At 36.0% G+C, this 13,947-nt stretch overlaps 1 protein-coding gene across 7 annotated transcripts in view; it reads right to left on the reverse strand.

Annotated features, from left to right (window-relative positions):
- ZNF385D (zinc finger protein 385D) overlaps positions 1–13,947 on the reverse strand; it is a 429,524-nt gene that overhangs the window by 106,615 nt on the left and 308,962 nt on the right. For 5 of the 7 annotated variants that reach the window (XM_035556479.2, XM_035556482.2, XM_035556478.2 and 2 more), the window contains one exon: positions 616–672. The exons of the other annotated variants lie outside the window; for them this stretch is intronic. In XM_035556479.2, coding sequence (XP_035412372.1) covers positions 616–672 — 57 coding nt within the window. The remainder of the gene's footprint in view (positions 1–615; positions 673–13,947) is intronic. 7 annotated transcript variants of the gene reach the window in all.

Here is a 13,947-nt window from a genome sequence, read left to right on the forward strand (position 1 = left end):
GAGCACTTTTTCTTGTTTAACTCAACACAGATGAAATGAATTCAAATCAAGGCTTGACCTTGGATCTCAGCTTTGACAATTATGTACAGATTTTAACACTTACATAACTGTACACATTCATGTGCCAGGATTAATCATTAACGGCCAAGATCTTTGTGACTTAGTTAAAAAGCCCAGAAATATCCTCATCTTAGAGATAGGAACTGAGAGCAAGCAGTGGGTCAGGGTCACTGAATAGGTCTATGCCTGAATGCAAAGCTGAACCCATTGTGTCATAGAATCATAAAGGCTGGAAGAGACCTTCAAGATCATCCATTCCAACCATCACCCAACTACCAATGCCACCGACTGAACCATGTCCCTAAGCGCCAGGTCTAACCTTTCCTTGAACACCCCCAGGAACGGTGACTCCACCACCTCCCTGGGCAACCTGTTCCAATGCCTGACTACTCTTTCTGAGAAGAAATGTATCCTAATTTCTAACCTAAACCTTCCCTATCCACCCCTTCTTCCCAGCTCAAAGTAGCACTTTTAGCCAGCTCCTCACTATGCCTCATGAGGGTCTTGGGGTTCTTTTCGAATCACAATCTCACCTAGAGAGATGGAAGCTTTTACCTGGCAGTTCTCAGGAGAAGCTGCAAGCACAAGCAGTTCTGTTATGGGACAGGACAACTACAAAACAAACACACAAACAAACCAGTTTAGTTCAGGAGCAGCTGCAAAGTTCAGTGCTCCAAACCTCTACCCTTCTTCTTTTCATGTGCCTTTTTAAAAGTCCTTGTTTTGGTTTAGCCCCAGCTGAGCACCACACAGCCACTTACCCACTCACTCTCCCCAGGTGGGACAGGGGAGAGAACTGAAGAGGCAAAAGTATGAGAACTCATGGGTTGAAATAAAGACAAGGTAAAGCAAAAGCCCCAAGTGCAAGCAAAGCAAAACAAGGTATTCATTTGCTACTTTCCATTGGCAGGCAGGTGTTCAGCCACTCCCAGGAGATCAGGGCTCTTCACGCATAACAGTTTCTTGGGAAGACAAATGCCTTCACTCCTAATGTCCTCCCCTTCTTCCTTCTTTTCCCCAGCTGTTATTGCTGAGCATGACACCACATGGTGTGGGAAATCCCTTTGGCCAGTCTGGGCCAGCTGTCCTGGCTGTGCCCTCTACCAGCTCCTTGGGCAACTCCAGCCTCCTCACTGGCCAGGCAGCATGAGAAGCAGAAAAATCCTTGGCTCTATGTAAGCACTGCTCTGTGACAACTAAAACACTGGTGTATTATCACAACTATTTTCATCAAAATCCAAACTAGAGCATTGTGTGAGCCTCTACAAAGAAAATTAACTCTGTCTCAGCCATGGCTGTGCTGCAGCCTCTTCAGGCTCTACTGAAAGAATGATACTTATGGTAATTGCCTTGTAATTTTTGTAACAGATTGCTTCTGCAATGTTCTGCCTACAACCTGAAAGAAAAGGAAGCTCAGAGACTGAAATACAAAATTAAAAAAATATGTGTAGTTTGTTATAATAAAATGGACTTGTATCTGCTCAGACCCTTCCACATATGAGAAATCATTGTTAGGAAAAAAAAAAAAAAAAGGCATCTGTGCAATCACCTATTTCAATTAATCACTAAAAACCTTTTCTCCTTCTTCTCCCCTTCAAAAAAATGTTCCATTCACACTTTACATGAGCATACTAACTCACCAATTCAAGTTTTGGCTGATTCTAAAAAAAATCTAGGAACTGTGCTGTATGTTCTTGAGAACAATCCTTCAGCACCTTAGCCATTCACTGCTTAAAAAGGGCATTTCTGAAGTATCATCTTTTGATTAACTGTTTTTTGTTGTTGTTGTTTTTCTTTCAGATTTATGATTATTACCAGCACAAGTTTTCTCTTTCTCTCACTTCTTGTCTTTTTCATTATCAACTGCAACTATAATTTTAACACCTTAAATAGCATTATGCACATAGCAGGGTGGGGATTTGTCACATCAGTTTTACACTGATAAGACAATATTGCACCTAAGGCACACAATCAATGAAGAGTTACATTGTATTTCCCTGATCAAAATCAAAGAAGAACAAGCCAGAAAACTCCACCTGGCAAAACCTTTTAAGATATCAGGCAGGTCACGTTTCCTAACTGTTAACATTAAACATGAACTCTAGTAGAAAATGCCATTTCCTGGCTGCTCTCTGGAAGACCACCACTTCAAACCTCTTCATGTCTGAGGCTGGTATTTGAATTTGTGTTCTTGTTTGGTCCAACACAGTGAATGGCTTCTAACCAAGGCATTCAAGATGTCCATAACATGAAAATCATAATGAAATCTTCTGGCAAAATTTCCTCTCTGGAGCCTCCACAGAAATCGGACATGGAATACTTGTTCTTTCCTTAATAATTCTTGAGCATAATGAACGCTTTGCTAATAGTGGTCAATTGCTACGCAAAGATCCATTAATTGCACCAGTCAAAAGCAAAACATGTTACAAAAAAGCACTTAAAAAAAAAAAAAGAAAAAAAGAAAAACCAAAACCAACCACCACCAACAAAAATAAGTAAATGCAGAAATGAGAAATGACTAGTACAAGGTACGAGTTAGTTTTTCTCCCTTTCTTAATAATTATTTCCCTGTCAAAATTTTCAAAACCTATGTTGTTTACAATGATATGAATATAAAAGAGCAAAGCTACAACTTTAAAGTGGCACTTTGTGAACCCTATGTTTCTAAAATTATGCTTTTGCTGTCTAAGATTAATCAGGGTAGTTAATGATGCAAAAAATTACATTTATAATACTGTCTGAATACAGCTGTATTGCAAGCTAAGATCTAAGTGCCATTAAGGTAAATGGAATTAATGGGCTGTCCCCGGCAATCTTTATATCTATCAGTTACTAATTAACATTCTTCTGTAAAGAATAATTTATGGAAGAAAAATACATACAGAAGCAATAACATTAAAACTTTCAACACACGCTGCGGTCACAGGGTAGTCATGCAGCTGTAATAGACAATGCGTTGTGCTCATTTCAACAGAGAACAAGAAAGTGCCAACTGGCACTGCAATCAGTAAAATCTTTTATGTTAAGTCATTTATTTTATATGGCAGCAAATTATTACTACCAAGGATGAACTTTTGTGGGAAATGTCGACTTCAGCTAATAATGGAAGGACCAAGCAGAAGAAGGAATAAAAACCTGGTAGTTAAATTAGCTACTAAGAAAAATGAACACAGTGTGTTATCTTTGTAGATAATGTAGCACATTTGCTGCTTCCAACATATGACTCCCAACTTGATTACTGATTTTATGCATTCAGTACTTGCATCAGTTTTAAAAGTGTTCCTGCCAAGCTTTTACCACAATCTTAATTTGTCTGTCTTTTGTTTTTGACTTTATGATATGAAAAGAGATGCAATATTCTTTAGGGTCCTTTTTGAAAATCATCTTATTGCCTGTGAACCTATGCACAACTGCTTCACAAACCAGAGCTAATGCTAGAGAATAAATCTGATAATGAACTTCAGAGCTGCCCTTTTCTGGGCACATTATATTCCTCACTTCTTTTGGAGGAGGGGGAACAAGAAGAAACAGATACATGCATAAGTGAGCTGTGGCATTAATAAAAATCAAACAGTGACTGTTACATCTGAAAAATATTTCCCTCAATACAGGCAATTCTAGCTAGTGGTTTTAAAAACAATATCAAGAAATTTAGGTTTACTAGTAGTATTAGAAATAAAAATGTTAATCATTCTTAAGTTATGCCTAAAAAAAAATCAGTTTAGAGTTAAATCCTTTGCATCACTGATAACACTATTATCCCAAGTAAACACAGAATTTAGGATGATTTTTGTCTTCCCAGACTATGCCCAAAAACGGTATGTAACTACCAAATGCTATATTACTACCAAAAATGGTGATAATGCTATTACTGGTGTTTATATAAGTGAGATTAATTAAATAATAATGGTTTCCTTAAATTTCGTACTTATTTCCTACATCAGCCACAATGATTTTTTTTTGTAATAGAGACATGACAATTGACACTAATCACCATTTATTGCCTTTCAATTAAAGTTGTAAATCAAAATTTTGTATAGTAGCACATTTTTCAGACTTAAAGAGTAAGATGCCAATGATTAAAAAAATCCTAACTTACATGAACAGCTATTTTGCACACACTGGAGATAATTAACAGATAAGATTTTTAATTAACTCACAAAGAGTTAGCATAATTTACCACATAGGGAAAAAAGCCCCTGACCCCCCTCATAAAATTAATTATACTGCTATGAAAATATGTTGTAAATTGGTAAGAATTCCATTCCAGTGTGATAGGGATAAGCAAGTATTCTAATATGCTGTACTGTGAATATCATTTCCTCCCTTTGTCACTCCATCACGACCTCCCAAAAGAAAATACAGTTACATACAGCATTACTTGTCTGGACTGTATAATTTTAAGCAGTAGGGCAAGAGAAGTATTTTAGAAATAAATACTGATTTACAAATGTTGATAAGCTTGCAGAGAAAAGAAGGAAAAGACTATAAACCCAATACCAAAAAATACAACAGACCTAGTGAATTTGCTGCTTCGAAAGCACAATGAGAAATAGATAATTTCATTTTTCTGAGGGAATTGAATGAGATAATAGATAAACCCTACTAGGATGGATCTGACTGCAATGCAGTAAGTGCTGAGGGAGGTGCAGAACATTTCCATTGTATAGTATTGTACATTTCCAATCTAATTTGAAATATCATGCAGGCTTTAGTCAAATCAAAATTTTTTAATTATTATTTTTAGTGTTTCTAATTACAAAGCATATTTAATAACAAACAAAAACATCTCCCAGGGAAAACTGGTTCTCTCTGTGCTAGTGCATGAGATATGTTATTGCAGGGCCTAGTTGTGCTGCTATACTGAAGGTTTTGGCAGGCTTTCCCATTGTACTCTCTCTTTTCAGGAATTTATAACCACAGAGAATATGCTTTTGCTCTGAACTCTGTAGTTCTTTATTGGGTATATATTTACCTAAAATCAAAAGCAAATCAAGAGCAAATGGAGATACCATGTAAAGGTATCTTCAAACACCATCTTAAAGACAAATATTATTTTAATGCAAAATGAAGATAACTAAGGCAATTACAAGACAATACGATCTTATCTCTTTGGTTACTTGCTTTTAATAATGAAGGTCCTGTCAGCAAGAGCTGAACTGACCATTCTGCATAGCCAAGTTCTGCCTTTTAGACATCTAAAATGTAACGTGCTAATTCACCAGAAGTTGCTGGGTAGCAGGTCTGCATGTCTTTGATGTGCAAATGCACGCTTAAATGCTTTGAAGAATTAGGGCCTAAAGTCCATACTGGATTCACAGCATTATAACATCCTAACCTTTGGTGTTTCATCTGAGTGCTCTCTCTTATAACTTTCAACTAATGTGGCACGAATATGACACTTCCAAAGGTTTCATGGTCCTACAAATTTTATCATAATCATCTAATTTTTAAACATATTCATCTTAAATAAAGTATTATAAATTTCTGTAGTATACGGAAATAGACCACCATTTTACAGCTCAACTACAATTGGAAAAATAAAAGAATAAAGTTCATTATATGATGATACAAACAAATATAGATGTAATGGTAGAAGTTGCAAGATTCCACTAATTCTGACTTCGTAATTCTGTTATGAATCTGATGAAAAAATGACTTTATTGTGTTAGACCAATAACCCAGGGTCGTTGAAGCTAAGTACTGGAACAGATAGATGAAAGGACTTCCTGTGGTGAACAGGTCCAGACAAAGTCCTGTAAAGCAAACAGTTCCTCAGATGATATAAAAGAGGTTTAATACTGGACCTACTGCTTATCCATTTAACCATCTTTGCCCTGGCTATTCCAATTACAGAAGCAGGATAGAAACTGCCATACAGAAGGACAACAAAAGATTTAAGTGTAATGAAGCTTCTGCTATAACTTTGCTTCTTCAAAAAGCACCATGAAAAACAAGACTTTCCCAGCATGCCTGTGTTAAGGTGCCCATTTACAGAAGCTGATGAAGGGGACTCGAACAGTTCCTTACAGGTAGAGGGACCCCCTTTTAACTAGAGACAGACACAACAGGTAACGAAAAGGGTTAAGCCTACACAAGGTCTGCAGAACTGGCTCTTAGTATTATCTCAGTACTTCTCACAAAAGTAATTTATCTGTTTGGAAACAACACCTAAACCTGACCTGAGAGAAGGTCTTTCCTCCTACAGATTTCCTCCTGCACTTTTGCAGCCGATGTGTCCATCTAAGAATTTGCTCTCCATTCATTCACTTTTTCTCTCTAGGCAGGAATTTTTAATGGCTTAAATAATCTTTTTTGCTTAGACTCTGGTGTGCAAAATGTCAATATTTTTTGGTGACCAGCTCATCAGTTTTTCCTGTAAGGAGCTTCAATATTCTTTCCAGAGATAAGGTATCTTTCATTGCTTTTTGTAATACCTACTCCTCCCTTAAAGCCTCATTTAATTTCTTTATTGAGCCAGAATAATACCAAGCAGGTAATCTTATGCATATATAATATATAATACTGATACAAAATAATACAACTTCTCCACAGCCACATACAAAAATACTTGTTCCAAAGCATTTGGGAGATTTCTGGTGTTTTCTGTTCTTTTTCTCTCTCTCTCCTTTTTTTTTTTTAAAAAAAAAAAACACGTTTATTTTTATTTTTTTTTCTAAATTAACAGAAAACGCTTGATAAGCGGTTATGTTTAAATAACAGATCAAACTTAATTTTGCAATGCTACTGTATCAGTGAAGCAAGACCACTTTGCAAGAAGTGGCAATACCAAACACTCCACCACATCTAAAATCTGGTTTGAACAATCACAATTTTTGCTGGCACTTGCTTTTTTTTTTTTTTTTTGCTCTTCAGTGTTTACACTGCTGAATGACAGAGGCCCAGTTTTGCTACCATGGGGGACCAATCGCTGCTACAAAAATCAAAGCAAGAGCTACTACTCTTCAGCAGCAGGTAGCACTTTAGGCCACTGATTTATGAGAAAAATATTCCTGGAGAGGTCTAGGGTACGTCAATACAAACAACACAGTTTAGAGATATATAGAGTTCTCCCTATTCCTTCTGACTCCCCACCTGCAAAAACTTGAACTTCACTCATAGGATTCATCTCTCTTTCTCCTGTTTGTCAATTAGGGTACCAAAATCAGGCAGAATTCAGAGAACTTTACACATCCTGAACTTGTCCCTACTAGATAAACTTTAATTATGGAGAGAGTAGGACAGAGTCATTGTCACCTCATTGACACTGGTCATGAGGAATCTTGAAGATGACCCAGGTGGAACAGAATGATGACATAAGATGACAGGTGGATAAACTTAAGAAGGACAATTGTCATTCTGCTATGAGATTAACAGGAAGACATAGGGTTCAGCTTATAAACTAACATGTGAATACATGGGAAACCACTAGCTCAGAGGCACAGTACCTTATATACACACTAAAAAATGCATAGGTTGAAAGAAAACACGGTTTTACTTTTAAAATTCTCAGAGGAAGTGGAATGACTGACTGCCTTAGGGTGAGTACTGACATTTCCTTCATTCTTCAGTCTGCTGTTCTCTACAGTTTCTTGCAAAGCATTCCTTTTTCAAAGAGGCTTTCAACATAATCATCTTGTCTAGTTTATTCCTAACATAAAATTTAAAACATACACTTCACTCCAGCCTTTCTGACTAACTACTGTCACTACTGAGGTTTCCCCTTCCTCATCAGGTCACTGAATCTGCATGTTGTTCTATTATCCAGCAGTGCCTGCATTTATATCTATACAAAAGGAGTTGAGGTATTTTTAAAAATAAAAGTAAAATTGATATTAAATAAATCAAGCCATATAAATCTTAGATTAGAATTAATTCTCTATGAGGTGTTGAACAACCATTCTGAGCTAATAACAGAAGCTACCATACTTTTGGGCTATGATGGGTTTATTTTCCCTTTCATGTTCCCTAAGAACAGTCAATGTATTCGGCCATTGCATATTACAAAGGTGTGATCTGTGCCTCAAGGATTAGCATGCTAAATCAGATGCATAATGGTAGTTTAAAGGCAAAATTCTTTGCTGAAGGTCCCAATTCAGAGCAGAACAAAGTTAAAATATCTTTTTTATTACTTTTTTTTTTTAAACTAATAATGAAAGAATTTTATAGTAATAAGTGAATTTTATTAAAAGGATTTTGTCTGAGACTGAGCTGGAATGACTGCCTAAGTGATGATACACAAAACCTAAACTCCAGTAATATTTTGGAGTGGGAAAGGTGAAGTAGTTACAGAATTTTTTAGCTGTCTCTGAAAGAACAAATGGATTGATAAACAATTTGATTGTTTCCATTAAATCTATGCTTGCTTGACATAACCTTTAACAACATTTAACAAAGCCTTGTTTTAGAAAAGACATATGTCTTCTCTTTGAGGCAACAGCAATACTAAGAAGCTATAATTGACACATAGGTAAAATTCTATGTTATAACCAAATGCAGACTAAAGCAAATATGTGCAGTGAAATACTTTATCACACCCTCCTTTAGTGTCCCTCACCCCACAAGACTACTCACAAATACACTGTTAAAAGATTCTCCTAATCTCTTAAAATTAAAATTACACCACACAGAGTCTAGTTACATCCAACATTACTATTTGGAGATGACTCAGAAAGACAGTTTACGTATCTAAACCATTATGCCATCTCCAAACTACACAAGAAAATTCAGTATGTCTGAGCAATGGAGATAACCAGTTTACGTCAGTTGAAATAATGGGTGTTACATTTGAGAGTCTGACAACAGCCCATTTTCAGGTCTCTGCTTCACATCATTTTTGTGCATGAAAAGAAACGGTAGCTACCTCATCCTGCTGTTGAAACTGAGTCTGCAGTAAGATGATACTACACCATTTAGAAGAATTCAAGTCAATCTCTTGCTTGTCCACTGATCTCGTGTTGTACCTGAATTGAATACCAATGTCTTTGCAACTCTATTAACCCATCAAAAAGAAAATGAGGTACACAGGACGCTGAGGAACAAAATCATTGAACAAAATCAACATTCCGAGTTGACAGGAATCAGAATATCAGTTATCAGATATCAGAACTCAGATATCAGTTGATAGTAGCTAGGACCTACTCTTGCTTGCAACAAGTTGGTTTTGCAGACCAGCATGGAGAATTCTATCCCTTTCTCTTTGTAGAAGATAATATTAAAATGATGTAATTGTTCTGGAGTCCTTGGTATATTTCTAGCTGCCATTTTACTTTGGAAAAAAAAAAGAATAAATTTATTGACTGCAAATCGATCAAAGTGCTGAACACAATTTACTGCTTGAATTTCTACTTCATGCCAAACTCACACCATAATAAATTTAAATCTTCTATATATATATGGATAACTGAAAAAGAAGGATCCATGCAGTGCCCATTGCAGTGGCTTCTACCTCCTGCCACCGTGCATTAGTCTTTAAAAAACACAGTGCTGGATACTAAGACAACAGGTAGAGTTGGCACAATAAAAACTTGTCAGCCCTTTACAATGAGTAAGTAACACTGTCAGACTAGAATAGTCTATGACTGGTCACATCATCACATCCTGAAGAAAAATGTACACCCAAACATATATATTCTGAATTTCAATAGTTATGTCATTAAACTGCAGGTAAAAATTAATCAAAGGCATTTCGTTTCATGATACGTCAAAAGAACACACTGCCTTACAGCAGATGTTTTGGCAAGCAGAATGCAGGCCAAACGTAAGCTCTAATTGTGAGTTTCTCCCTCACAGTGTGAATTTTCCAAACTGAACATCTCACTGTCTAATTGAAGCACTCAGTCAGCATCTATTCTGCTCAAGCAACTGCGTGAAGTTTAAAATACTGTTTATAAGCAGTATTAATGTCTTTTACTTTCAAGACATCAAACACTTAGAAATGATTATTCCTTAATTGATACTAAAAACTACATTGTATTAAAAAGTGGCCTCCTCTTGATGAAATGACAATTTGTAAATATCCAGTAGAGAATGATATCACAGCTTAATTAAAAATGCCAGTTTCCATCTGTATGCCATAACTCTTTTTTTTCTATTATTACATAAACAGATACTAAAATATTTTGTACAGGCTCTAACACTAAACCCCCCATATACATCCAAGCCAATGATCTGAGCAGAATCTAGTCACTGTTTCTAGATCTCTAGGAAAAGAAAAGTAGCAGTGTAGGTGACATGTAGCTTGCTGGTCCAACACAACGTATTACTTTTCCCTAACAGTCTTTCCTTGCAGGCTGGACAGAATCCTTCCTGCTTTGTTTCTTCACCAGCTCCCTTTTATAGGTTTTTATCTCCTCTAACCACAATAGTCTTAGTCTCTCTGCTTTACAGTAGGCCTTTAGAATGCACACAGTAATGTAGCTTGAAACATGCTTGTGTGTAGCTTGAAACATTTGCTGAAGCTCCCCAGTGCCGCACCAACTGGCAGCTTTGCCCAGGCTCTCGTACCCAGGCCCTTGCAGTTTTGCCCAGTGAAGTTCTGATTATCTCCTTGGATAGGGAGTTCACACCTTTCCTGGGCAAACTAGTCTGACGTTCGAAAACACTCACTATGGAAAACAAATTCTTCCTCATATCTGATTGGAATTTCCTGCATCAGTTGGCTACCTCAGAAACAGCATTGTAAGACAGCATAGTAAGTATAGGATTTATAGTAACCTATAATATAGACGTCTAAGGTAATAATCCAGGCTTCTACTATTGTTAGAGGAGATAAGTACCTCCTGTAGATGGTTAGTGCTATCCCAGGTAAGTGCCTCAGATGGAATAGTTCCTTTCTGTAGCTACACATCTTTCTGCATTGACTCTGGAAGGTGCCAAACAGTTGGTTCATATTGTACCTTTTGCTTTTATAAATCAGTTTAGGTCAGACACCTCATCCACTTTAACTTAAATTTCTGCAAAAAAGTTCGTAATATGACTTGGTTATATCCTCATACAGTGGGCGTTTAGCAGCTTATTTTGACACATGGTTGAATTGTTCAGCAAATGGAGGTGAGGGAAGCAAAAGCCAGATATTTTTCTTTTAAATATTGGAATGTCCTCAAATTAGGTATCTCAGATCTTACTAACATATTTAAATATCCTAATTTTCAACACTGATCTTTTAACTAGCATTATCATTATAGTGAATAAACCTATTTAATGACTGTGAGTTTCTAACTTCAAGTAAAGAAAATGCTGATAATTTGTTTCGATGTTAATTTTCCCCACTTTGCACCAAAACTCTTTCTCTATTTTTTCTAACCAAAAAGCCAGGGAAGTCTATAGCAATTTACTTTCTACAGGTCTTTCTGCCACTATGTTTAGGGATGTCTTGCCTTTTAAATCATTACATAAATGACAATTTGAGGTCTAATACACAATTGGATTAGACCATTTGTCTTCACAGATCAAATATGCTCATTTGCATTCTTTGTTTAAATCACTTCCTTAAGATTTATTAGAAGGCAAAATCTGAATATATTTAAAATAGTTCCTTTAATTAATCACCTAAGGAAGAGCCAGCAGAAAGTGATGGCAAGGAAAATCATACATGAATAGTAACTAAGTTAAGAAAAGCTCAGGAGTTAGATCCATATGCTTCACAGGGAGACACTGTAAGTTTAAAAACTACAGGAAAATGGGAGGTATTCGACTGTATTAGAATGAACAGGAGATTGTTTCAGTAAATCATTCCAGATAAGCTTTTGTAGTAACCTGGTTTTTTTTTGTTTGTTTTGTTTTTTGTTTTGTTTATTTGCTTTGATCTAATATTTTCAAGTGTTTATCTGGAGATGGACCTATGAGGCGGTCCCCCAAACAGATAAGTTTAAGCAATAACAGTAAGATTTACCTTTAATGACATATTTCACCTTTATTTTATTTTATGGCCTGGATGAAGCAATGGATCAAAGAAACAAATGCCCTTAGAGATTAAGGCATAATTTTGCCTGAAGCATAGTTATGATAGATATTCACATAAAACCAGAAATTAGGTGTTGGTATCAAGCAGTCATCACTGATAAGTCCATCACTGCTAACTATTTTGTAAAGTTTTGGGGAAACAGGCAAGGGGGTTGTAACTCAAAAATAACTATTATTGAAGCATAAAATGTTTTGATAGTGCAGATGTAATCCTTTAACACTTGTAGGACTCTCCAGGCACATTACATTTTCCAAGCTTTCTGTGAACATTAGCCAGTTTTCAAAACACCAACCAGAGCATGGAAAAACATCCTAGAGGGCATGAATGCACTATCACTCCCTGTTACAGAAATGACAGGTAGAATAGAGCATTAAAAGGGAGAAAGTGCTTTCCCAAAGTCAGAAGAAGGTTGACTAGGCCCTGAGAATTGTCATTAGCTAATGGGGAGGAACAATCTGCAGAACTAGTTGAGACTCATTTTGCTGAAGTTACTGATTTCTGCCAACCTGCTCAGGCTGTGCATGCCAAAGGGTACATAAGCATGTTGCACTTGGTCCAAACAAAGGACTCAACTGTAAACTAATGACCAATAGTAACAGACTTGATAAATAATGTTTGCAATTGCAATTTAAGAGGTTACTGGATCACAACCACGGTTTAAGCACACACTTGTTGCCACATAACTATTCAAATGGAAGGTAACATAGTAATATTTTAGCAGTATTTACTAAAAAAAAAAAATCCTTTATGGAGATTTGAAATGATGCTTCATCAGATATGAAAGAAGGGCTTGTATAGATTACATTGTAACAAAATATATGGAGGTTAAACAAAAGTAAAGTTACTCAGAATTGACATTTCATATGTAAAATTAATGATAGATAAACAAGATGAAATAAACTAAGGCCTAAGGATGGGTTTGAAAAGACTTATTTCAACCAGAACCTTTGAGGTTCAAACTCATTAGACTAACTTGAACAGATTTGCTTTTATTCTATGTGCTCCAGTATTACTGGCTTGAGGAAGAAATGCATCAAAAAGTCTACTACAGACACAGACAATATGAGGAGAAAAGAGAAAAAGAAAACAATGCATGGCTAGTTTATAAGCTAGAGTTTTAGGCTGACTATAAAGCAGAATCCAAATTAAATTCCCAAGGTTCCAATGCGTCTCACATTCTCCTGTTGTCATACAGAATTTTCTTAAGTTCAGAAACTATCTGAATGTTGTTACATGTAAGATAGGTAATTTTTATCCAATAAAATTGCCAAGCCCTTTAAGAATCATCTCAATCAGCAAAAGTGTGCTCCCTCAGCTCAATTTTTAAAAAAACTTGCAGTTTCTCTCTCATTCTGCATTATGAACAGTCAGGAAAAAGTAACTGAAATCAATTTTTGATACTATTATAGAATAAAAGCCTACTAAGACAATCATTTCCTAGCATTGCTCAGAAATCTGGTATAATGCATACTTCTCGCCAGTAGTAGCTATCTAAAAAATCTTCCGGTTATCTAATCATCTTAAATCACTGAGTAGGTTGAAGATGTAAATGTTTTTAATGATAGTTAAAGACCAAAGCAGATGATTGTTAATACTCCTCATGTTTAAGAGAAGTTGCACACTAAATAAGATTTATTGTGGTATTAAGTAGCTTTTTTGTATTACTGATTAATCTTGTATCTTACTGAAAAGCCTAATAAATTTTTGAGACGTTTAATTACAGAACTTGAAGTTGTTCTTCACAACCTTCTCCTGCCACTTTCTAGTCCACAGAAATGTTGTTTTAAGAAATGTAGATAAAATTTCACTGTACACTACTCTGGGTCCAAATAGGATGAAGCAAATATACTAATCAAATCACAGAACTGAACAAGCAAGGACAGGAATCCTAACACATTTCATACATAGTGTGTTTCGTATTT

The sequence above is a fragment of the Cygnus atratus genome, chromosome 2 (genome assembly GCF_013377495.2).
Source record: "Cygnus atratus isolate AKBS03 ecotype Queensland, Australia chromosome 2, CAtr_DNAZoo_HiC_assembly, whole genome shotgun sequence".
Lineage (NCBI taxonomy): Eukaryota > Metazoa > Chordata > Aves > Anseriformes > Anatidae > Cygnus > Cygnus atratus.